Source organism: Labrus mixtus, chromosome 22 (genome assembly GCF_963584025.1).
Source record: "Labrus mixtus chromosome 22, fLabMix1.1, whole genome shotgun sequence".
Lineage (NCBI taxonomy): Eukaryota > Metazoa > Chordata > Actinopteri > Labriformes > Labridae > Labrus > Labrus mixtus.
Window position 1 is genome coordinate 3,100,478 of NC_083633.1, and position 26,984 is coordinate 3,127,461.

Here is a 26,984-nt window from a genome sequence, read left to right on the forward strand (position 1 = left end):
TGTAAAATAAAATGTGCAAACCTTTATGAACTTGTCAGGAATAGAGAATCTTGTGGAATAGAGAAACATTTCTATAGGCAGTGTAATCTATACACATAATCATCTTCTATTTAGGTTTGTACGTGAGAATTTGTGTCCACTGCATTACTCTTGGCAAAAGTTTGGAGTAAAATCCAACTCCTTATAATAATAATAATAATAATTGTATTATCTACTCAACAACTGAGCTCCTATCTCCCATGAGAAGACTTAATTCTAATATCATTATTGAGCATATGCATTTATTTTTTAATTTGTGGGGGGAATGATGAAGAAGAGGTTGGTTTTTGAAAGAGTACAATGTCTGGTAACACATGGCAGCTTCTTTTTCTTGATTTTGTAACAATCCTTTTAATTTCAAGCATTCTTTTTTCCATATGTGCCATGAACTTGCTTACTTTCTATATGTTTGATTTATTTAAAAATATTTTGTTAAAGTATCAAGGGTGTTGGGGTTGTATCAAGTCAACTTTGGTTATATTCTTTAATAATTATATTTAATTATTAATAATATAAATAACAATATCATTAAACTATGTTTAATCTCGTTTGGGGCACCACCCTGTAATCAGGGAAATATAACCAAAATATCACTCAAATCAGTCTCAAATTAGTTACTTAATTAATAATATTGTTAATAATTAATAACTATATTTAATAAATTGAAGGCGTGAAATCTGTACACAAAGCCTTCGCACCCAGCTTATATCACAATGCAAATACACCAGTAATCACAAACAACTGCTCTCTTAAAATTATAACAGAATTTATTCCCATTAAAGGCATGCTCCGAGTCTGCTCTCCAGGTACCCCCGGTACCTCCTCTCCAGGTGCCCCTAGCACCGCCTCCTCAGAAGGCGCCTCAATCAGCGACTCCCCTCCAGGTGCCCCCAGCTCCTCCTTCTCTCCAGGTGCCCCTAGTAGCCCTTCCTCTCCAGGTGCCCCTAGTGGCTCCTCCTCTCCATGCACCTCTGGCAGTGCATAACCTCCAGGCGCCCCCTATTGCTCTTAGTCTCCAAGCAGCCCCAGCACCTCATCCTTTCCAGGCACCACCCGCCCCTCCAACCAATCCGGTGCCTCTGGGCCCTCAAGGCTGGCAATTATCTATTTGACCCTAATCAGGCTCAACCATCTTACAGCCCTTACTTTCCCTCACTATGGCCCCCCGCTCCAATGTATAATCCACAGCCATATGCAGCACACGCAATGGGATATAAGTCACGTGTTGAGGGACCTATCTTCCCCTATTTCTATAAGGAAGACCCCCAAGAATACACAATGCTTAAGATGGCCCTCATCAACCTTTTACCTCCATGGGAAACAGAAATCTATAAGTACCATATTCTTTTGGACCACCTTAAGCTGCCGGATGCACGGCATATTGCATTGGCCTATGCTCATGACCCACAGCCCTATACAAGGTCCTTAGCTGCTCTAGACCAACAGTATGGGCAGCCCCACCATTTGGCACTGAAAGAGATAACCTCGATAATAAATCTCCCAAAGATTCAACCTGGTGATTCTAAAGCATTCCATGACTTTGCAGTGAGAGTCCAGTCCCTTGTAGGAATGCTTCAGGCTATGTGCCAGAGTGAGGGTGCCACCGAGCTTGCCTGTTCCTCTTATGTACAGCATCTCCTGAGTAAGCTGCCTCCTGATACAGTAACCAACTTTATACGTTACACTCGCTCCACTAGGCCTGGTACTCACTACACCCTGGTGGATTTTGCTGCATGGCTCCAATGTGAAGCAGAGTGCCAGTCTGTAGCTGCCCAAGTCAGACACCTGACCCCTGAAGCCCCAATGCAATACAGGAAGTTCACGCCAAGGTCTGCCCCTACAACTGCCACAATACTGCATTGTATCAATCCCACTTTCCAACTCCCCTCGGAGAAACCAGAATCCCAACCCAAAGCATGCCAGTATTGTAAAACACCAGGCCACACTTTAATTAAGTGCTGAAGATCTGAAAGACCTGAGTACAGAGAATGTAAAGGCCTGGATTAAGCGGGAAAAGAGATGTTGGTGGTGTGCAGGTCTACACATGGCATCCAACTGCAACATAAGGAAGCCATGTCCCTTCTGTAAGAGGAAACATCTGGGCATTCTCCATCATGCAAACGAAAGGGAGACGGACTCCAAGGTATTAGATCTGAATCCACAGTCAAGCTCTCCCAAAGTCCTTCTCAAGGTAGTGAGAGTGATCTTTCGTAATAAACACCACACCATTGATACCTACGCAATTCTCGATGATGGCTCTCAACGTACCATGCTTCTATTAGAAGCCACCAAGCAGCTAGGACTCATAGGGTCCCCAGAGCACGTGTTAATACGTACTATCAAGCAAGAGACCGAAACCTTAGATGGTGCAGTTTTGAGATTTCACCCTTCCTTAACCCACAGAAAACCTTCTCCATTAAGGAGGCGTTCACCTCAACTAAACTCTCACTGATAGATCAGACCTATGCAGTAGATAAGCTCCAGAAACATTATTGGCACCTACAGGGTCTCCCACTACCGTCCTTTTCTAGGGTTCAGCCTTTGCTTTTGATAGGAGCAGATAACAGTCACCTTATAACCCCACAAAGAAAGTTTGCTTTGGCCCACCAGGGACACCAGTAGCCATCCATACCGAACTAGGTTGGACACTCCAAGGGCAAACTTTCCTTCAGGAGCACTCTGCCACCCAAGCCCTTTTCACTACGACTGGCACTCCATATGCAGAACTCAACCGCCAGGTGGAAAAACTATGGCAGATGGATATCCTCCATGGGTTGATGGCGGACCTGCCACCTTCTAGAATTCGTGTAACTAAGCCTCCATTCTGGTCTACAGGGATGGACTGTTTTGGTCCACTACTCATTAAGGTGGGTCGCTCAACCATTAAACGATGGGGCCTTCTGTTCAAATGCTTCACAGCCCACTGTGTTCACATAGAGATCTTGACCAGTCTGAACACTGACAGCTTCTTAATGGCCCTCAGACGCTTTACTGCAAGACGAGGTCAACCATTTGAACTCTGATCGGACTCTGGGACAAACTTCAAAGGTGGAGCAAGGGAACTGAGTGAGGCATTTTCTGCGTTGAATCCAGTACTACAAGAGCAGCTGGGCAAAAGGAATAGTCAGTTCAGGTTTAACCCCCCTAACGCCCCCCACTTTGGAGGAATGTGGGAGAGGGAGGTGAGATCAATTAAGACAGCACTAAGTGTGACTCTGGGGGCACAAACGGTAACAGAGGAGGTGCTCAACACTGTGTTGATAGAAATTGAAGGCATTCTTAACTCAAAACCCCTTGGATATGTATCATCAGACCTGGCTGATCCTGACCCTGTGACCCCAAATCTGCTTCTCATGGGGCTGCGGGATGCATCCCTTCCTCAAGCAGTGTATGCTGATTCAGCTATTGGGCGTCGGAAATGGAGACACAGCCAGATCCTAGCGGACCAATTCTGGACACGCTTTATAAAGGAGTATTTACCCAGCCTCCAAACCCGTCAGAAGTGGCAAAAGGATTCTACCAACCTAACGGTGTCAGAGGTTGTCATGGTTATAGATCCACAGTTGCCTCGAAGTTTCTGGCCCATTGGAAGGCTAACACGTCTCTTTCCTAGTGAGGATGGGTGTGTCCGCACAGTGGAAGTTAACATCAAAGGGAAGCTGTATGTCAGACCTGTAGCAAGATTAATACCCCTCAGTTCAATGGACAACCCTCATCCCTTGTAGGCCAGTAATGGTTAATTTTGGTTATGGTAATTTTCAAATGTGTTACTACATTTGAGGGGCGGCTGTTGCAGATCCCACTTCCCCTTTAAGCCTAGTCTTAACCAATCAGGCCACACCTGAGCAATTAAGAGGCCTGCAGCAGGCCATGCTCACTCCTTTTGTTTGCTTCACACTGCTGAGCTGCATGACAGGCTGACAACTCTATTGTGACTCTGATAGATGCATTATTTGAGTGAGTACTTGATGTGTAAATATATGATTTTGTGTATTTATGAGATTGTTTAGTTACTACGTAATTTGATTTACTGGTGTGGCCCTGATTATTGTTTTCCTTTTTCTTTAAGAGTTAAATCATCTGACTACGATGCTTGTCACAAGTGGAATCAAGTTGTTGAGAAATAAAGCATGAAGAAACTCTCCTCTGGTCCCTGCACTTTAATTGGTGTACCACTGCAGAAGCTTTATTTGTGAACTGGTTTTACATACACTTTCTACAGTACCTGTGCATGTAGTCTAAGAAGTACTAAGTCCAACCATATCAGAATCATTGTGTACTTATGGAAGAACTTATTTTGAAAAACGGAAGTTACCGCAGACTCGCAGTATTATTCTCAAACTAATTTCACCAACCTCCGGAGCTATTCCCTGAACAGTATTTAGTTTACTCCCATTTCATACACGTGTATCTCATAGCCAGTTTTATGGTAAGACCTAGGCATTTATCACTTTTGCCTGGAAAAGGAGATTAATAACGGGTCAAAATCGCTCTCTCTGCTCGCTCTGGAGTCCAGAGCATTTACTGTAAAGATCAGAATACGTGAGCACTTCAAATTTAGGGGCAGCTCACTTCACCATGTAAAAGCGAGGAGCGGCTGGCTTGACCGCAGTGTCTTGGGGGGTCTGAGACCCACTTTAAACACCCTGAAAGCCTCAACAGCAAAGTGTTGGTGGGTCTCTGGGAAAAAAATGCACCTCCAGTTGACTTCATACTCTGCATTGGAACAGAGAGAGATGTCCGCTGTTAGGTCTTTGAATACAAAGCACAAAACTACAAACGATGTATTTTGTGGTTTTGTGCAACAGAAGAAAAAGATCATGTCTTCACTACATGATCATGTGTCAGAAATTAATCAAATTCTGTATTATATTGTAGAAAACCCTTCAAAAGATGGACTCTTCAACTGATGATTTTTTATCTGCTTTATTGTAAAGCTCACACATAATTCAAAACCACCGTAAGTGATTATTGTCCGGTGGGGGGCTGCAAAACTTTAACATTCACCTTTTGCTGTAACTTTTTTGTTGTTTACCATCTTTTAATACATACATCACGTTCATTTCTGAAGTTAAGTTACCTAAACAACATTCAAAACCGGAAGTTGCTTAAAATTAAAAGTCTGTTTTTTTACCAAAAAGGAAGGAAGGTAACCTTAGCATGACTTGTTCTAAAATACAAAATAAAAGCATGAGAAATGACCGTTTCTTGAGCAAGTCTCAGATTTATTTTACCTTAACTAGATTACTTACACATATTTTTATCTAACTAGTATGCAAACAAACCAAAATAATGTCAAACCAAAAACTGAGTTACATATCAGTTATACATAGACTAGTTGTATAAAAAAAAATCAGAGTTGGAATAGTGCAAAAACCCTACAGCTCTCCAGTCCACATGTTTATAGAAGTATTCAAAGGAATGCATTCATGTGTGAACATGTGTCTGATGAACACTTGAAGCGTTAATAAAAAGATTGGATCATAATTGTTTTGCAGAAAACATTAGCAACCATCCGGGTTTCTCCAATCAGGGCTGGGCACCTGAAACACAGCACAAAGACAGACGCACAAACGAAACACCGAACACAAAGCAGACCAACATAATAACACTTATATACAATTATGACTCATAGTCATAACCGTTGACAATCTCCCAGATGAAGCTTGAGCACCCCCTGTCTGTGCAGCTGCATCAGGAGCCCAAACTCCTTGGGCATGGCGTGGACACTTTTAGTTTTTCTGTCATCATAGTAGTGGTTCGTCAGGTCGTAGAGTCCATAGGGGTGATTATCGAAGGGCCAGAACCCATACAGATGCACATTTTCACAGACCTCCAAAGCTATGCTAGTCATAATTAGCCCGGTGCTCATCCATGCTGATCCCAAGCCTTGTACACGCCAGAAGGCAGCCAGTCTGTTGAAATACTTAGGGTTAATGAAGACGGGCCTAATGGGGCTTCCAAAGTCCTCAACACTGTAGATGGCCTGCAGACATATAGCAGTGGTTCCACTTGAGAAGGGAAAGAGTAGCAAGGAGTTGCCGTAAATATGCAGACTTTCCACAAACGGACGACGACGCTTCATCAGAGACTCATACCTGGAGACACAACAGCAGATATAAATCAACAAGACAATAGAACTCTGTAATGACAGTGAAGTGAAATCCAGCCTCTTGCTTACTTCTCCCTGAGGATGCTTGGGTTCGCTGTCACAAGGTCCGTTTTGACACCGACATGCTTCTCATAACCATTTCCCAAAGGAGGAAGGTTGCACCTGAAGAAGCAAGAAAAAAAAGTCAGAGATCTTTTTTGTGGAATCTCAACATAAATGATTTTTGACACTGTGAGTTGACATTGTCACCACAATGGACACCTTTCTCACCTCATGACAAACTGAGCTGAATCAATTCTCTCTCCACAGCTGCTGTCAGTCAGGATTCCTCCGTTCCCAACAACAGAACACGTGTCCCATGTTTTATTTGAGAAAGGATGCTCCTGGAATTGTAATCAATGGTTATGTATTACCACATAATGATAATTATACTGATGATATAATACAGTAGATCAAATTTACTGCTGGATCTCATTTGCAAATGTTTCCCTCTTGGAAATGCCCTGCAGCAGACACCCCTAAAAGAGGTTGCCAGCTGAAATATGAGTGCTCCTGGAAGTCTTCAGGTTTTAATTTCCAACATCTACTTGGGCTTCACACTTGTTTTTAATGGATAAATTCAGCAGTATATCACTTTGTTGTGAAGTATACTGGCAGCTTTAAACTTGCTGATGACACAGTTGTTAATTTGTGTACATACATGCTGTAAGCGGTTGGGGGAACATTTCCTGAGATTTGGATTGAAAAGAGTTCCTCACTTCCAATTTATTTGTGGAAAGAGTTGAGTTTCAAATACCTCATACGTTTACACTTAATTTAAAAATACTTTGGTTTATTATTTTGTATAAGAAAATCAGATGGATTCATGTGGATTAATAGTTCAACCTTGTTGTCAATCTGTTTCCAGTTGCAGCATAACAAAGTACACATTTTGTTTGTGTATCCAGAGCCATGCATGCGCCGTAGAGAGTAAGAAAGCTTAAGTTAAGAGCTGCTAAGTGTCACTTCCTCCAGCTGCAGCACAGTTAGCCACGCAGCTAGCTGGCTATGCCCAATGTCTGGCTCAAAGGACAGGGATTGTGTTTGCAAAGGAGCTCTGTGAACCCTCCAGCTAGCTTGAGGCATCTCAAGTCTACCAACATATTACTTGTGTAAATACACATGTTAAGTGTATGCTAAGTTGTTTTTTGCATTTATTTCATGTTTCGTTTAATTAATGTGTAATCTTTTAGTCAGACATTACAGGTGATGTGGATTCCCTTGTTGTTGATATGTTTGATAATGAAGAAATTCGCTGTTGACACTGACTTGCTTACATAATGATCATTTTATTGACAAACAAGTTACAGCATCGCCAGGCTCGCCATGGTTCGACCTGGGAGAGACACAGCCAAAAGTGATCTCTCCCGAGCATACATTGAGAGTGCCATTTATACACAATGTTACAGGGCACATGAGGACATCTGTTTCTTCTTGGGTATCTCTCTGGACTCAGGACAACCCCTCTTACTACAACTGCAGGGGTTTCTGCAGTTATATGTATGTCATAAACTCAAAGGACAACACAGGTCACAGATACAATCTCCTGTCCAGCTGTCCCTGGGCAACCCTCTGGACACAAGGGTCCATTTGTTCACATTCCACTGTGGGGGATCCTAGCTTAGATCTAGGCATTTCCTGCACTCATCCTCATCCTGTGAACAACACCTCTAAACAACCATTCCACTGAAGGAAACCCCTTTAACAGATGTGTGCAGTATACACTTAAAGATCACTATAATATCTCTGTCCTAGATATTTAAGACACTTCATTCCCCCCTTCGAGACAATAGTCTCGTAAACAAGAAAAACATACAATCATGATGTTAATTGGCCTCATAAGAATCACTTCTATCCATGCTTAACCTTAGCAATATAGTAAAATATTTGTTTGTTCTGGAGTGTGAGAGCGAAAAACCCATCTGGCAGCTATCTTTCTTTTTTATCCATCAAACAATCTAGACACGAAAACTCTCTCACGGTCCCTCTGCCCCAACCACATATAGCACTCCAAACCAATCAAATCAAAAAGAAAAAGGTTATAAAAACTTTATAGGACGATATAGAAATGCATACATTTAAACCCTCAGAAATAAAATCAAAAAAGTTGTCCAAAGTCAGGCTGGTCGACCCATCGCACCTTCCAATGGACCTTTCCCTACCTATACAAAAACAATGATTAATTAGAAAAAGCACAGTTCTCATCAGTTTAGGAAGGTTGGGTGTCAAATGCACAGCAAAATTGAATGATAAAAAGAACTGCCATTGGAAAAAGAAAAGGGAATCGCTGAACATATCACTCTCTTGAGGGTCTCCAGATGAAAAGGGAGGGTAGTTTTTCTGTTATTTGAGTCATGATCTTGTATAAGTAATAGAGAAAATGGTATTTATTTTTTGTTAAGCTAAGATTTCACATAATTCTAATTTTTTAAGGGCCAAAAAGTGGAGTGGCAGCCATGCACACTCTGGTATGTATGACTTTTCATTGGTTACACATAGCTGCGTAGCCACATAATATTATAAATTATAGTAAGAGTTTTTTTGTATGCAAGTCAAAGTTTGTTTGAACTGTGTTGCCATTTAAGAGGTGCTTAGTCTAACTAACCAGATGAAAAGAGTCAGGCCAACTTCAATACAGATTCTACAAGTCTCTTGAAGTGTCCTGGGTGATGGAACACCATTAATCTAAAATATAACCTCTCATTTGGTGTTTAGACGATGGCTGTGATAAACCACACCATTTCACCACCGCTTTCATCTGCTAGTACCTGCCTACAGTAGCTCCTGTCTTTGACTCTTCGTACTTCAATAGCTACGCACGTACGCATAGAACTCAAGTTAAATCCAGTAAATACTAGTTTACTAGTTTGCGGGGCTTTAAAGAAATCTGCCTGCCAGACACAAGGCCGAACTATTAATGAATCCTCCCCCAATACGAGACAGTGAGCAACGGCCACACCGCTGGTGTGCAGACCACTGCCTGAGAGTAAAGAGACAAGCTCAAGAATAACTTCAATAGTTAAGATTCAATGAAACAATCTTCAACTGGGACTTTTTTAAAGGGAGGACATTGATATATCCCACTAAAAGATCAGTTTCTTAGCTCTATTTTGATGTACTTTGAGGAGGTTTACCTGAATAAAGCCACAGTCTTAGTGAATGGATGCAGAGGAAGACCCAAAAAAAACTGACACCTTCCCTGAACAGAGAGCAGCCCCTCACCTGAGAATGTGAACACTATGCTGTGCTTGAAGAACATCAAACCTAATGAAGCAATTTAAAAAAAAAAAGAGTGGTAAAATGAGTGGTCCAATTAAATTATGTTCTTGTTTACTTAACCTGGTGTTAGAATTAATATTTGATTTAGTTTACATAGTTAATTATCAGGAAAGTAGTTTAATCTATCTACCATGTTTTTCCACGTTGTTAATGAACCCATTATCTCTTTTTCTGTTATCCCCCCCACACCCAAATGGAAAAAAGAAAAACACCAAGTATGAACTGAAATGTGGCTACGAATTGAGGTCTAGACTAAACTATGCGCCTGAAGTCTCCATTTTCAGAGGAACAGTGTATTTACAGTCTTTACATGACGGCAGAGAAGGTGCAGTTTTAAAAAGTTTGCACTCTGGAACCCATTTGCCCGTTGCCATTGTCGTGAAAACGGACAGCTAAACAATGACAATGGAAAATTGTGTCACGTCTAGTGTACATGTTCACATATTGTGTCAGTATGTGATATACATTTCTGAGTTATAAAATAAGATACTCCTTTATTCATCCCACAACCGAGAAATTTACAGTGTACTGTTGTAGGTAAATTTACAGTTATAATAACATGTGGACCTCACTTAACTTATTTTCTATCAGTGAAGACATCTGCACAGACATATTGCAGTAAATTAAAGCTCTCATATAGCAAGATCTCAAAGTATAACAAGTACTGAAAAGTTGGGTACATGGATTAGGCAACTACATTAACCAAAAACCAAACTGTACACAGTCAAAATGTAGGGATCCACCTAGTGTTTTTATACATTTTTGTTGACTAGTTGATCTGTTTTTTTTCACATCCAGTAATAAAAATGTACTTTAATGCAGCCACTGCAAAACAGCGACCTTAGTCTCCATGTGTGTTTTAATGTGTCTACAGTATTTCTGCTTAACTAACATCTCAACTCATCTTCCTTTGTGTTACAGTGGAAAGAAGTGGCCATTGGAGTGGGTGGCGGATGAAGACACGTGCTGATTCTTCAGTTTTATTAAGTGCCCAAGATCCTGGAGCTGTCACTGTTTACCAAAAGATTGCTTCTTGTGCCCCTCAATTGCAGATTGTGACTAAGTTTTATTTTGGCAGATGTTTATGAAAATAGCACTTACGTACTTTGTTTACACTCCAGTCATTGACGATTAAATCAATGTTAATTTTTTTTTTACTTTGTTATGAAGTCATTTATTCTTTAAGATCATACACTATACTCAAGTTCATTACCTCAACATCCAAGATAATAAAATGATTCAGGAATTTGACTAATCTATGTATAGCCAAAGTATAAATCTGAATGCACATTCTGTAGTTCACTCAGTGTTTAATATCAGATCATACCACTTACTCATACAAATTTATAAAGCACATATTTTAGCTACACTCTCCATCTATATTATTCAATGGAATACATTGATTTCAAAATACCAAACCATTACACAACTTCACAACACTATTTTCCTAACAGTTATAATGGGCTTAAGTGGGCGGTTCAAATTAACAGGTGAACTATCACCATGGGCATCTGGTCAGAATGAAGAGATCCAACAAGGAAACTTCAAGGAACCAACAAAGGTTTGTTTGTTTATCAAAGCAATTCAGTTTAATAAAGGGGACTAACAAACACATGGGATGTTTCAAATATATGAAATACAATAAACTGAATATTAAAACAATAAATTATGACAAATTAGATTAACTCTTCTATAAGGATAAAAAAGTACTAAGGATAAATTAATATGGACAAGACCAATGGTGTAGTGCAGGGTATACGCAGGTATATGAAGTATACCCACTTATTTTTCAGTAATCACAGAGTATACCCACTTCTAAATCTCCTCTGATTCACACCATTGATTGATTGACCATATTCAGTAGTTTGCTACAATTATTTCCTAGGATGGTGAAGGGATGACCCTCCCTACTCTGTCTCTGATTGACTAGTACGTACTAACTGAATGTGCATGAATAGTTTCACATGTCACTGTTTACAACAAAGGCCGTTTTCCCTCTGCTGGACGGGTAACCTGAAAAAAAACATTTTGAGGGGAAAATTAAGAGTATTCCCACTTCTTCAGTCACCACTACATGACTAGGGATAGAAGAAAAGCACCTTCTAATCCTGAAATGCCAAAAAGAGAGTGCCAGGAAGTGCAGTCTTTAAATAAGGAGTGGTCAGGTAAATTAATTTAGGCTAAAAAGGACTGACAGGGTGCAAACAACATCAACAACAAATCGATGGTGAGGAAAGGAGAAATGAAGTGAGGAAAATGAGGTGGGGTAGGTGAACAAGGTTAGTGATTAAAGGTAACTGATATTTACTACTTCAATAAGAGAAATAATAATACATGTATATTCAAGGTAACAAAAGGAACGATTATAAAACATAATGTGTTTGAGTAATCACTTCATTTTAAAATGTGAACTTTAGCAAGGCCTACCAATCAAATTGTTAACTTTTGGCCAATGAAAAGCTTTTATGAAGACATTTATGTTACTTTAGATAAATATAGACATTATAAACTCAATACAAATAAGAGACTAAATAAGAACAAACAGTAAAATGAGGATTATAAAAGGAAACAGTCAATGCTCACAGACTTGCTTCAGTTTCAGCCACTGTTTTACTTGTTGTTTTACTTACTCTGTAATTTTTTTAATTTCAGATGGAAATGTGTTCCAGAGGTTGTTCCTCTTACTGAGAAAGATAACTTAAGTAGATGATTTCCAGGGGAGGTGATTTGTTACTATTATCTAAAGATGACAAGACTCCAACAACTAGCCCTTCAACCTATATGATGTTATAGGTTGTCTGTCATACCCTCAAATACGAGACACTAAGAGATTTTTACTTCTTAGCCATAATTAATGCCTAATAAAACCAATCACTTCAGGCTGCCCTCCAAGCCTATAGTATGATATACTTACACCAAAACAAACAAACAAACAAACAAATAGAAAAAACAAACAAAAAAAACATTTTATGTACTGGGCTTTGAAAGCGCTCTATGAAAGTATGACTGCAAGACCCCTTGCCTATGAAATGAGAATATTTAAGTTTTTGGCTTAGAGCAGAACGACATACATCGTTGGAAAGGTCTCATCCTGGAGAGTAACATATGTGAAGATGAGGTTTCAACATGACCCCTGTTTTGAAATAATGACCTTTGAACCTTGAACCAAGGGCATGTTTGAAGGCTTATACCTCAGCAACAAAATGGGCTACAGACATGGAAATAACTGTTTTAGAGAGGTCTTGGAACAAAGTATCATGTGAGGGTAGTCAGCTCACCAAAACAACAGGGGGAGCTGCTATATATGGTTAAAATACATTTTAACAAATGTATCAATTATTTTTTAAATATCTGATAACATAAATGTGTTAACCATCTAATTAAACTCCCCTGTGTACCCTCAATTAAATATATATTACTTCTTAGTTAAGGGAAACACTGAGATTTGTATAAAAGACTACAATTCCATAGAGTCAAGTCATACAGCTTGATACCGAATGGCGCCATAATTGTAGTCTTTTCAGTTTCCAAAAAACGGTTGTAACTTGGGTTATAAAAGGGTTACAAAAGATATATTCACTGAATATGTCACATATTTCCTGTAGCCGAAGTATTTATTGTATAGTACGTATGATCTATGTTAAAATAAAGTAGATATATCACATAACTTCTGATATTTTGACTGTTATTCTAGAAGCGGTCATTTTGGTCTGTATGTCTGGCGTTTTGCAAAGCGCGAACAAAATTAGGGGTGTAAAGATGTATATCTACCCACTATATCTAATATTTACAAAAGCCGAATAGGTTTTGTGACATAATCTGGACTATATATTTTTTAAAAAGTGATGGTGCTGGTTTAATTTACACAATTTTGCGATTTTAGTAGAAATCACGTTTTTTGGGGGGGGAATTCTTCCAGTTTCAACTTTTAATACATAAATATACATATATCTGCTGAATATATCTTATTTAAATTACAGCCGAATTAGCAGTAACATGGAATCTCTGCAAAAATCGCTAAGAGAAACTAAAGTTGATTTCTTATTTCATACAATTTAGACAAATGAGGACTCGAATATGCCGTGGATTACAGCTTCCGCATGACGTCATTGACTCACAGCCAATGGAGAGGCTACACAAGATTTACATAGTGTAAATGTACATCGATAGCTATTTTTATGGCGTTTATCTATGAATAGGGCAATTCTATACAATAATAAAAAGACTTAAGATTATTCATACATACTCGATTAAATGTATAAAATTGGTAGTCATAAAGCAAATACCATATGTTTGTAAGCTTACATTTATTGGTTGTGCAGTTTTTTTCTTTAGCAATATTAAAGAAGATATATGGCTGTAGATTGATTTATTACTCAGTTGATAGAAAAATTTGAAAATGTAATTCTGCACAATTTCAGTACTTAAATGTTCTGTCCACAAAGAATATACAATGCCATGTGCTGAGATGTAGACATAAAGCTACAGCCATGTGTAAAAAAACAAGCGGCACCCTCCTGTGTTGGAAAAATGAGACCTATGTGGAAGTGTAAAAAAAATGCAGTTTCTACAGAAGTCATATACACAGCCCATACTAAAAAGTCAATTTTAACAGCAGAAATAAACTTCTTTACAATTCGTTTACAAATGATTTAGGTCTTATTAGTTAATGTCTTTATCAGCAAATATTCTACAGGGATTGATTTTATTTAATAAGCCACTCATTTTGATTTTATGAAGGATACTAGTTATTAATGACATGACCGATCCGACTGCAAGCGAACACATTTTAGTGGTTTGTAATGAGGCTAAAGACTCGCCTCAGCTCCAGCTCTTTGCCTGTTAGGTTGACCAGTTTGACAAAGGTAGCATTTCCAATAGGTAGACCGCCATGGATAGGCTACAAAAACAGCTCTTCAGAAACCAATGGGTGACGTAACTTTGGCTTTATAGTTCTATTTACAGTCTATGATAATTAAAAAAAATCTTCTGATGACACAACACAGCCTCATTTATTCACTCCGAAGAAGCTTACTGAAACCTGCCTGATTTGTATTGTTTTTGTGTAATTGTTCCCGACTTTCAAAATATTTGCTTCAACCCACCAGATGAGAACCACTCATTCACACCGTTTCCAAATCACTCTCATCAGAACTCTCATAATCTACTTCATTATGGTTCACTAGTATCTCCTCAGGCCCATCCTCCAGAAGAGAAACAGCATTTGGTCCCAATGCCTGGCTGTAACTTGTGCAGACAACTTGGAACTTCTCCTCGACATCTGCAAGCCTTCTCTGAAGCAGACATAGTAGCCCACGATGCGCCTCTTCAGTGACACTGCCTAGAAAAACAAAAGAGAAATTACATCATTCCCATCAATTGAATGTTGCCCAGCTAGTCATAAACTTACTTTCATAAAGAATGACAGCTATAGTTTTAGTGCCAAGGAATTAAAAAGGTAACAATTAATAGTCTCAAAGTGATGATGGACCTTCTGTTTGTACAAATGTTCTCCAATTTGCTATTAAATATGACTGATGTACTTTTTGACACACCAACTCCTTCCATGTTTCAACAACAGTTAGGCCCATTCTTCAAGATATATTTTAATCACCAAACAGACCTTAAACTGGCACCAAGATTAACAACCTAACAATAAGATGTCCTTTAGGGAGACGTTTTAAAATGATGGCAAGTCACTTTGTCCAGCCTTTAGCTTGTTTACCACCTCTTTTCTGTCTTTGTTGTCAAAATCAGGCCCAGAATGTAGCTGAGCCAACTCTTTATCCCCACAACATAACACCAGTGCTCTTCCCCTCCTACTTCATTGCCTTGCATCTTCAACTTCCTCATAACATTTGTGAAATACCATGTTCTACAGACAAATGTATCTAAATTTCTGATATGCTGTAGGAGTGCCATTGTCACTGAAGTTAACTTCACTACATAAAATAATCAGACTAACTATGTTTGTTCACAAATGGATTTGAAGTCCTTCAAGTAGGGAGATACCATTTTTTGCATAACTCGCTCTAGTAACAAGTAGGCAGGATCAACTGGGTACTGCCTGGAAGTATTTCCCAGCAACACAAATGTACCTAACAAAATACAAATTAGCAACAGGGATTATAACTAACTCTTAATTTCTTAAAATGAACTGTCTTGGCACCATATTATCTCAACCTGCAAAATATAGTGGGTTTTCGCACGGACAGACTATTGACAGGTTTTGGCCGCACATACTTAAATTGAGCTGGAGTTAATTGGAATAAAGGAAATTGACCTTAAAAACTGATTCTATAGTGGTTTTCCCTGTATGGCTCATGATTTTGGACAGCAAATGCAATAGTATAACTTCTGCAGTGGTTGCATGGTGTCATTTTCTTTTAGCAGATATGTAAAGCTAGCTTCTTACCACTGCTTCTACCAGAAGACATTTCTTCTATCATTGTCCTGATGATTTCAGGCCAGCCTTCTGAGGTAGGTGCAGTGCTGTCTCATCTCTCTCATCAAAATGATCTTTTCCTCTTGAAGCTGCACTTTTGACATGAACACATCAAAAATCTTCCTTTTGGTGAGGATATTGCTGGATTCTGGAGTCATAAAAGAGAAAACAAAGGTTTGATCCGTACATTGGAAACAAGCAGGCACCTGCAAAAGCCATTGTAAATAACATTTCATATTATCTTTAATATAATATCCAGTGTTTCATCAAAACACAAATAGGCAATGATGCACCTCCACAGCAAGAGAACATGTAAAATAACAGTAAACATTGTACAGTAATTGTGCCACACACACACACACACACACACACACACACACACACACACACACACACACACACACACACACACACACACACACACACACACACACACACACACACACACACACACACACACACACACACACACACACACACACACACACACACACACACACACACACACACACACACACACACACACACACACACACACACACACACACACACACACACAAACACACAAACACCAAGGCCATATTACACTGTCTGTCCAATTTTCTTCTCCCATCACACAAACTTTGCTCTCCACCTTCTCCTCAATGATCCTCTCCACATCCGGAACCTGTTCATTGTAGAACTTCATTGTTTCCATGACTTTCTTCTTCTCTTTCCCGGAGTTTCCTTCGTCTAAGGTGCCTAATTTCGTTGCTGTCTATAGACATACAAACAGAAAACACAATGTACAAGCATATGTATGCAGATATCAGAAAACTAAAAGACTACTTCTTAAAACTGAAAACAATCAATTAATCAAAACTCAAGAAAATGAAATAACTTGAATAGCATAAAATGCCTACTTTCTTTTAAATCTAGACATAAGGTATGTGAGCTGTAGACTTCTCCATACCACAACAATCCAGATGATGCATCTGCAAGTAATATAAATGGCACATTTTTTTATGACTTATCAACTTACCAGTGTGATTATAAAGGCTGGCTTTTTTCTTATGGACACCAAGAAACATTTGTTCAATTGACAGCTGACGATTATGTTGGTCGTCACCACTGGTAGCTGCAGACTCGGACAAAAGAATATCAGTATTCAATTGTTATTTAATTTATGATCAAATCAAAGCCACATCACAAATAGAAGCCAGTGAAAATACAGCTCCCACTGGCTGTCATGTTAGAAGCATGCCAACTAAGCTATGCTGATTTAAACCAAAGTCTTTTATGTAGTAGCCTAACGTTGGGATATATAGAAGCCGTAGGTTACTAATCTGGAGAAAAATGTCAGAATCATCGATGTCATTTACTGATATAACCAGTTATTCAATAGTCCTCCCATACTGACCATAGACAAAATACCTCCCCTCCCTTCATGTTAGAGGGAGGCCTGACAAAAGTTAGGATTTATTAAATGGCCCTTTTTATACAAAAGATAAAAAGCTAAAACAGAAATGGCCTGACAGGTGTTACGGTGCAAACAGTGACCGCGTTAACTGGAGACTTTCAGCCGAACGCGTCTGTTGGTGTCCTGCGCACAATGGACGCTGAAACGGATAGAGCCTCATTTGTTAAATCATTCATTTACAGACGTATCTAAAGAGGGCATTTTGAGGCATTTGCGTGGACACCTTTCGTGTTTATCAGCTGCGGTTACCACGAAGAGCACGACCGCGTTAGGCTGTAAGCCATCAGTTGACAAGGTCACTGGTCAAACCGTAACACCACCAGTTAACACGATCACTGTTTACACAGAAACAGGTCCAAATACTGATCTATCTAGTACTGGGGGATATACTGCTTCAACCTTAGCTAGATATAATATTAGCCCAAGTTTATCAGGTTTAATTTGAGAAAACGTTAATGTAGAGAGAGTCTTTAAACTAGCTGGGCAGCTAAATGCTATTGCTAAATGCATTTTCATTACGTTACTACTTCAATTTCCTCTCATGTTAATAACCTTGGCTCTCTACCACCAAACGACATGTATTTAGCATGAAAAACAGTCATAGGCAACCTCAAATATTTCAAATTTAGGTTAATAATAAGTTAATAATTAATATTAATCCCAGGTAATTACTCTTACCTGACAGGAAGGAGGTTTGGAATACACTGAAACGCTTCTCTTTTGTCCGCGATGGATGTTGGCATTGAGTAAATTATCGCCCCCTGCTGGTATGGCACAGATCACAGGCATGTACATTTGACGCTGAAGACAGGCAATGCGTGACACTGACACGCATCCTCTAGTGGACCAACGTGTCTATTACACGCTTTGGCATGATACCGGGTTGGATGGATAGGCCGGGTCTTTGTAATATAGTAATGAGTAAGGTCTTTTACCTGCTTTTTGTAACATAACAATGAGTACGGTCTTTTTACCTGCTCTTTTGTAATGTTAAAAGACAAAGAGTAAGGTATTTTACCTGCTTTTTGTAAAGTGTCTCGAGATAACACTTATTATGAGTTGACGCTATACAAATAAAAATTGATTGATTGATTGATTGATACCTCACACATCACCACTGCAATACAGCCCAAACTGTCCCTTTAAAGTCCAGGGTCCAAATGTTGAGAAAACAGAGAAGTCAGAACATTCAGTCCTTCAAAGTTTGTATTGTCTGGGTAGAGCAGCAGCGTACAGATCAACAATGGACGTGTTTCAGCATAAAGCCTTCATCGGCGTGATGGAGGCTCTGCGCTGATTCACCTGAGCGGTGTCTCTATGTGTTTTAGATTTACTAAGAAGTCTGCCCATGGTCAATTTTTAAACCATATTTGGTGGTTTTGCAGACATTGTTAATTTTTTGACTTAAATACATGTTTCTTCTTCACACACAGATGTGGACATTTTGGATGACGGGGGGCTTCAGCTGGTTGAATTGAGCCCCATGGACCCCAGGCTGGCTGACCCACGAGAGCCTCAGGAGCTCCAGGAAGGAGAAGTGAAGGCAAAGCCTGATTTATAGTATACTTCTAACAAAAGAAAAGCCTATTGAAATTGATGCAATCAACAAGTGTGCCATCATACCCGAACATATATACAGATACAACTTTTTGAAAAGCAAAAGTTTGAATTTTGGCACATTCTTTGCTAGTCTCAAGAGCCATGCAATGTTATTTTGTCTGACGACACACAGGTGACATACATGACCCACGCCTGCATGGAGGTGCAGCTGGGCCAGAAGCGGTTCATGTTCGACCCATGGTTGATAGGTCCTGCATTCGCCCGAGGTTGGTGGCTTGTCCATGAGCCTCCAGCAGACTGCCTGGACCAGATGTGTACAGCAGATTTCATCTACATCAGCCACATGCACTCGGACCACCTTAGGTAAACTACATAAATATATTTTGTCTTTTTAGTCCCCCAATAACCAGACAACTAGCACTTATACCTCCATTGGAGGTCACACCTAATTGTCAACACAAAAAGCAATTAAGATTTGTTCTGTCAAAATAGAAACTAGAACTGCCGCCTTAATGTTGCATGTAATATTCACAAGGATGACATGGGAATAATGGCCAAGACACATTGCAGGTACAAAGTGTCTCTCAGCTCCTTTCTTTCCTCTCATGTTTCTAGTCGGACTGTAAACACAGGCAACGAAGGGAAAAGGAAGACTTGGCTGGAAGTCCTTTAACTGCTAGCTACAACAAAACTTGTCCTGTATGACCTAACTACAGTGCTGTAAATTGTCATTAGCATGGATGGCTGCTAGAAATAGGCTAGCAGGGCTAAGCCCTCGCTTTCTTACACAACAAAAATGCGAAACATTATTCATCAAATAATTTCAAATAGATTGCTTTTTATAAACCAGTGTAGCAATCAAACCTAACAATTACAAGAAAAACTATATATCTAATAAGGCTGAGTCCAAGCACTGTAGCATTCTCTTTCATTCACTAGCAGTAGAAATGAAAGAAACAAACTTGGCATATCTTACCTGATATATGAACAGTGAGGGATTTAAGGCAACACCTGTTTTCCTTTTTAATGTCTTTACTCATAAAGAAGAGCAAATAAACCGCATCACTGATGAAAGCACACAATATTTGTTTATGACGTGTTTCTGACATCAGCCCTATGCAAACCTCCGGGACTGAAGCACTAGTGCCAGTAATATTCACAAGGATAACATGGGAATAATGGCCAAGACACATCAGGTACAAAGTCTTACCGGCTCAAAATGAATCCTATTGTGTACATTCTTTATCAAAATTAGGATGTAAATGATGTGGAAAAGTCCTCTGAGCTGTTTTCACACATGCACTCCATGCCCATGAAAAGTCTTGCTGAGTTAGTTGTCACACATATTCCGCACAGCTGGAGGTTTTCTCCGTTGGAGACAGGGAGGGTGTAAATATTTCACCTGCTGCTAAATATATATATATAGGCATCCTGTCATCCCACACTAAAACTCTCCTGTCAACGGTCAACACCCGAAGCCGGTCTAAGAAACTAGCAAGGTAGATGTTGGGGTTGTATCAAGTCAACTTTGGTTATATTCTTTAATAATTATTTCTAATTATTAATAATATAAATAAAATATCATTAAACTGTGTTTAATCTCGTTTTGGGGCACCACCCTGTACTCAGGGAAATATAACCAAAATATCACTCAAATCAGTCTCAGATTAGTTATTTAATTACTAATATTATTAATAATTAATAACTATATTTAATAAATTGAAGGCGTGAAATCCGTACACAAAGCCTTCACACCCAGCTTATATCACAATGTAAATACAACCAGTAATCACAAACAACTGCTCTCTTAAATTATAACAGAATTTATTTAAACAAAGCAACATCAATCCAAAATCAATTAACTTAATCAAACAAATAACTATTATAAACTAATCTAAGCAAACAAACATTATCAAGCACACCTTGTGAATGAGGTGTAAATGTGTGTGTGTGTGTGTGTGCGTGTGTGTGCGTGTGTGCGTGTGTGTGTGTGTGTGTGTGTGTGAGAAAGAGAGAGAGGGGGGGAAGAAGAAAAGGGGGAGATTGCTTCGTCCCACGTGGTCGCCCTTACGATGGCACACACCTAACAAAGACCTAATGTGGCCTTAATGTCTAAAAGAGACCGAGTTCGGCCCTACACGATCTGTGTCTCTGAGGCGTCTGGATGGCCGCGAGTGTATAGATCTCTGTGTTTATGTGGGTGTGTAGCCTATGTGCGTAATGGGGGAAGAAAAGAGGATAAAAAGGAGCGTAGAGGAGGAGAGAAATGCGTGCCTGAAGAGGCCGGATCACAGTCCGAATCCCGCACCACAACTCGGAGTAATTCCCTTCATTCACAGAAACAAACCAGTGGCCGAATTCAAGTTAATACGGTTTACACTGGCCTTTCTGATCAGAAGAGTAATACCCGGTTATAACACTGTTACACTAAACACATATAGGACGCAGCGGTCCGAAACGGGAACAACAAGAGTTTTAAACAGGTAAAACTCAGGACGCGACGGTCCAACAAAGATAAACATTACAGTTTCTGCTTCAATCAAACAATTGTTAAAAACACTCTCTAAAGCTAATTCTGCCCAGACCTAATTAAGCCTCACTTGTGAATCGCTTTGCCTGCGATCGGTGAAGGAAAAAGGAGTCCGGCGATAAAACAGATCTTCTGTCTGTCCTGGTGTAGAGGCGTCTGATGGCGGCGAGGGTCCCTTACGGCAAGAGCGGCTTCGTTGGTTCTCCGTCGAGGGGAAAGATGTCCATTGATGTCCTTTCGTTGCAGGACAGAATAAGATCGTTATCTTTCTGATAATCTGTTATAGCCTAACGCTCTCCGAGAAACTGAGATGCGTTCACTGGACAATCCGAGCTCGGAATTTGGAACACTGCCGGCCGCGGATTACCTGCGCGCCAAAACTTAAAACAAAGGAAGATTGTTGCAGAAAACAGGAGGTGAGCTTTGGTCTCCGAGCACTTCAAGTCAGCGCGTGGTAAGAGAGAGAACAAGGGGAGTCTCAGAGTTTTATCACCTGGCCGCCTTCCTGTGGGGTCTCCCTCAGGTTCCGGTCCCCCCTTTACGTCACACGTAGGTGTGAAGTACCGCAGGGAATTCTGGGATAAAGAGTCCTTTTGGGCCTCTTGGTGATCTTAAAGGCCCAAGTCCATGGTTTGACTGTCCTAAGCCTGCGTGGCCCAACACTGTGTTGCCTCTGTTTCCATCTGTTTCTTATCTACTGTATTTATTGTCCATTCTATGTTGTTTGCGGGCTGTATGTATTTATGTGTTTTACTGCAAGACAAATTGCCCTCTCGCAGGGATAATAAACCTTGAACCTTGAACCTTATCTTGGCAATAAAAAAACATTGTGACTCTGATGTCTACATACCTCCCCCCCTCTGTCTCTCTCTCTAAAATAGGTTAGGTTAGGTTACAGGCATACACGCACTCACAGGTAATATAGAAAATACGAGCCTGTTATATAAATAAAGAAAGTAAGCCGCTCTGCATTATCTACAGTGCATCGAATCAAAACAAAATCTCCAAATTTCGGGAGTTACGTCAGGTCTCGCATACATTTTAGGAAGTGTTTTGCGGTGTAACGCTTCCACGTTTTATGTCAGGGAGGAAGTCGCACAGGAGCAGTAACACCCTGATTGACCTCACATATTATAGCCTACAGCAAACCACCACTGCCACATAATCCGACTACAGCCTCACCATCTTTCAAACACTGCAGAGCAACTACTCCCGGAACTACAGCCCATCTGTTTGGAGGTGAGTCTGCTTTAAACACGCAGGTGTAAGAGGGTCATTTATTTATAATTCATGAATTTAAAGGGGAATCTACAGGAGTGACTAATAAAGTCAATCAAAGAGCTCTAAATGAAAGAAGTGACAGTTCATTTTTAAATAAATTGTCTCAGGCAACCGATATGATCAATCATTCGACCTGTTTTTAACGTGTCTTTGAAATGATGATTAATCCTCATGAGGCTACAAGGTTATATTTCTGCTCAAACTGAGCATTAAGGAAGTCAAACCTCTGCCTGCACTGTTTTTAAAGGTATAGAAAGCGCCCAATAACAGTGAAAAACACATGGAAGCATATTCCATTAACATGAGAAAATACAAATCTGCTCTGTTTTAAAAGTCAGGTGAATGCACATACTGTAGCTACTTGTAAATGTAAACTTGCTCCACTTCTTAGAGCAATGTTGTTGTTTGACTTAGTTTCCGGTATGCACCTCCAAATGTAGTTATGTATTTGTTGGGTTTATTCTGAATTATTTAAAGTTCCTGTAATGATTTTTTTTTTTTTTAAACCTTCCTTTTAAGTTGAATAATCGTTTTAACATCCCCGCTAGAGGAGCTGGAAAACGTGTTTTCACAAATATAATAATGCCATCATTTCTAGATAAATGTAGTGTGTGCACATCCCGTGGTTAATTAGTCATTCCTGAAGTGCCAGAGCGGGGAGGAGACAAAAAAACACGTCCCTGAATGCACAGATCTTCGGGCACACCGGAGCATTCACAATAATCAGCAATGTACGAGATACAAATAAAATAAAATATAAAAAATATGCAGACAGCAGATTAAAGACAAGATAAAGCAACACACAATATATACAAAATGTACAAGAATAGTAAGCTAGTTATTGCACAGTGACCATTGCAGCATGTTTAAAGAGGAGTAAGAGCTTCATTATTTTCTATCAAGTGAGGAGAAGTGCATAAAATCACGACGTGCATCCGTCTTTCTCTCTCTCTCTTTCTCTCTCTCTCTCCCTGTCTCTCTCTCTCCCTATCTCTCTCTCCCTCTCCCCCCTTTCTATCTCTGTCTCTCTCTCTCCCTGTCTCTCTCTGTCTCTGTCTCTCTCTGTCTCTCTCTCTCCCTGTCTCTCTCTGTCTCTCTCTCTCCCTGTCTCTCTCTGTCTCTCTCTCTCCCTGTCTCTCTCTCTCCCTATCTCTCTCTCCCTCTCCCCCCTTTCTATCTCTGTCTCTCTCTCTCCCTGTCTCTCTCTGTCTCTCTCTCTCCCTGTCTCTCTCTGTCTCTCTCTCTCCCTGTCTCTCTCTCTCCCTCTCCCTCTCTCTCTCTGTCTCTCTCTCTCTCTCTCCCTCTCTCTCTGTCTCTCTCTCCTCCCTTTCTCTCTCTCTCCCTGTCCCTCTCTCTCCCTCTCCCCCCTTTCTATCTCTCTCCCTGTCTCTCGCTCCCTCTCCCCCTTTCTATCTCTGTCTCTCTCTCTCCCTGTCTCTCTCTCCCTCTCCCCCCTCTCTCTCAGATCCTGTTCTGGCAGCATCTGGTGGTTGATCAACTCTTGTGTTGACTTAAGGTGTTTCCATTGAAACACAGCCATTTATTTATTCAACATGCACTCTGTTAGTAGATCTATCTATACTGTAAGATTATTTCACTGTCGACTGCCCAACTCCTTCATTGAACCTTCTGTAGGCTACATTTTGGGTCTTAATATTTTAATTTAATTTTCCTAATTGTTTTGCACCAAAACCCCAAGTCAAGTTCCTTCTATGTGTAAATGTACGTGGCAGTAAAAAAAACGATTCCGATTATTGTCTCACCCATCTCATATCTGCCTCCTCTGCTCTGATGGATTCCTCTGGATTTATTTCAACCTGGCTGGCTTATGTTCAGGTATAATATATGTTTTTTTCTTCACTTCCTTATTGATGTCACAGTATAAACAATAACTCACAGCCATTTAACTGGCCTCTTGTATCTGTCTCAGTACACTAGTACGGCACTATGTGTATGTCCGACTCCGCTACATGTGGGTGGTGATTTTCAGTTATCAGTTATCAGTTATCAGTTTTCAGTTAGTTAAACTTGGACCTTGTTGGCCGATTACGTCACATACCCAATAATTGACAACATCCATACACTTCAATGTGTTTAAGTATAAAGTAACAAAATAGTACCAATTAAAACGTTTTCTTAAAAACAATCTTTAATTAGGCATTAAGTAAGATCTTTTACCTGCTTTTTGTAAAGTGTGTCGAGATAACACTTGTTATGAGTTGAGGTTATACAAATTAAATTGATTGATTGATTGATTGATTGATTGATTGATTGATTAGGCTAAATGTACATGTTTCCTTCGTGCCTCCATTACTGTGTGCCTGCAGGGAAACTAACCCTACCTTAAGTCAACCTTTTGTCCTCAAGTGACTTCAGTACATTTCATAAGACCATGTAACCTTGGCACACCTGATTGTGAGAATTTGACCATCAGTATGAACATTGTAATTATGTTCCTGTCAAACCTCAAGCACCAAAAACTTGTTTTGTTGTAAACTCCCTGTTTGGTAACAGATAATTATCACATTCTCGATTGACTAGATTAGTTTGATGTTGAAAGCTAGACATGATGACACACTATAAATATTCAGAGATTTGCAGAATTCATATGATAAACTTAACACAGAGTCTGTTTCCCCTTTTTGTTGTTTTAATCCAGTACCAGAGGAGGCTAAATGTGGCTAAAAGATTTTATAAGTAACCATGTCAACATGAAACTTCTGAAGACCTGTGTCATCCTTCTCCTTCTGACTGTGTTGTTCTTTGTACTAAGAAACATGGACCTGCTGCAGGTGAGAACTGGGATTATTGGTAACACTTTAAAGGTGGTCATTGAGTGTCTTTCAGTGTACTAAAGTGGGGATTGGGCCCCCCTGGGGGCTCCTGAGACACTGAAAGGGGGGTCGCGAGATGCTTTCCATAAACAAATAAAAGTTTTAGGATTTGCAAAATGCATATTTTACACATTATTGTGAAAATACATACAAAAAGTAGTTGAATTTAAAAAACAACGATAGTTGTTAAGTAAGATTTATGCTGAAATGAAAGTGATATGTGAAAAAATCCATTAAATGTAAGTTTGCACAGAAGTGCAACAATGAAGCTGAAATGTTTGGGAACCCCTGCTCTACGCTATGAATGCTAAAGTCCCGATTGAAAGAGTTTGTGTTGAGGAGACAGGCTGGCTATTCATCAACAAGTGACATCAGGAGGGTAATAATGTCATAACTGTGAGGACCGGAGGGGTATTCCATGAAGCCGGATAAATTCAATTCTATTAATTTCAAGAAACTTTATTTTTCCCCTGGGGGCAATTCAAAGGCACCCAGAGCAGGAGCATAACAAAGAAGGCCAAAAACTTTGAACTAAAAATATAAAACACCAAATTAAATACTAAAGTTAAAATACAGAATAGATGCAGTAGGCGGGCGGCAGTAGCTCAGTCTGTAGGGACTTGGGTTGGGAATCGGAAGGTCGCCGGTTCAAGTCCCGGCACGGACCAAGTCCGGAAATTGGTCTGGTAGCTGGAGAGGTGCCAGGCCACTTCCTGAGCACTGCCGAGGTGCCCTTGAGCAAGGCACCTAACCCCCCCCCCCCCCCCCCCCCACAAGCTCAGGAGCGCCCGCCGTAGGGCAGCCCCCCCACTCTGAGACCTCTCCATTAGTGCATGTCCACAGGATCCTGTTTGTGCATGTGTGTGTATTTCAGTTCATGTTTGTGTAGCATGTTTACTAGACAGAGTGTAAAAACGAATTTCCCCTCGCGGGATCAATAAAGTATAAATTCTAGAATAGAGATATAAGTGGACAGTGATCTTTTTTAAAGTAAACTGAATTATTGACAAATGTAAACAGAGCTATATGCAGTAGATTAATACTGAGTGAGGGGAGCAGCCGGCCGGCCGTCCCGTCCATGTTAACACGCTGTAGATACGGCTCAGAAAACATCACAGCGGGACTCAGATGTCACACTCCCTGTAGACAGTCATGACTCAGAGTTATTTTCAGATGATATACTTGATTTCTGCTGTATTTATATGTAAAATGTCGCACATTCAGCCTTTAAAGTATGCACAGACTCTTTATAAATTTGCACTAGCTCCATTCAGACAGCTGCTGTACCTTGCCATATAAATTATGCTGTGCAGCTGTATAACAGAGTTCATTTAAATCTGATATAAATTGTATATCATTGTTTTATCTTATTCCTGCATTGGTTAATTTACATTTAATGGTAGACC

At 39.9% G+C, this 26,984-nt stretch overlaps 4 protein-coding genes, 1 long non-coding RNA gene and 1 pseudogene across 5 annotated transcripts in view; 3 read left to right on the plus strand and 3 right to left on the minus strand.

Annotated features, from left to right (window-relative positions):
• LOC132956306 (NXPE family member 3-like) overlaps nt 1-26,984 on the plus strand; it is a 404,680-nt gene that overhangs the window by 365,118 nt on the left and 12,578 nt on the right. The gene's annotated exons all lie outside the window — the stretch shown is intronic.
• The window catches only part of LOC132956296 (NXPE family member 3-like), a 365,449-nt pseudogene that overhangs the window by 311,547 nt on the left and 26,918 nt on the right, over nt 1-26,984 (plus strand).
• LOC132956309 (cytidine monophosphate-N-acetylneuraminic acid hydroxylase-like) overlaps nt 1-26,984 on the minus strand; it is a 503,487-nt gene that overhangs the window by 273,105 nt on the left and 203,398 nt on the right. The window lies entirely within an intron of this gene.
• Nucleotides 491-20,876, minus strand: LOC132956317 (uncharacterized). Its single transcript, XR_009666007.1, has 3 exons — nt 20,731-20,876; nt 738-780; nt 491-632 (listed from the first exon to the last, which is right to left on the minus strand). It is a non-coding gene; the product is annotated as an uncharacterized LOC132956317 (long non-coding RNA).
• On the minus strand, nt 5,057-6,543 carry LOC132956770 (alpha-2,8-sialyltransferase 8E-like; the record flags this gene model as incomplete). Its single annotated transcript, XM_061030398.1, has 3 exons — nt 5,057-6,137; nt 6,221-6,313; nt 6,422-6,543. Coding segments are annotated over 3 exons (678 nt in total), but the record flags the coding sequence as incomplete, so codon positions are not given.
• Nucleotides 18,812-19,300, plus strand: LOC132956655 (cytidine monophosphate-N-acetylneuraminic acid hydroxylase-like). Its single transcript, XM_061030232.1, has 2 exons — nt 18,812-18,916; nt 19,106-19,300. The coding sequence occupies exons 1-2, from the start codon at nt 18,857-18,859 to the stop codon at nt 19,298-19,300; spliced, it is 255 nt and encodes an 84-aa protein (XP_060886215.1). The 5' UTR covers nt 18,812-18,856.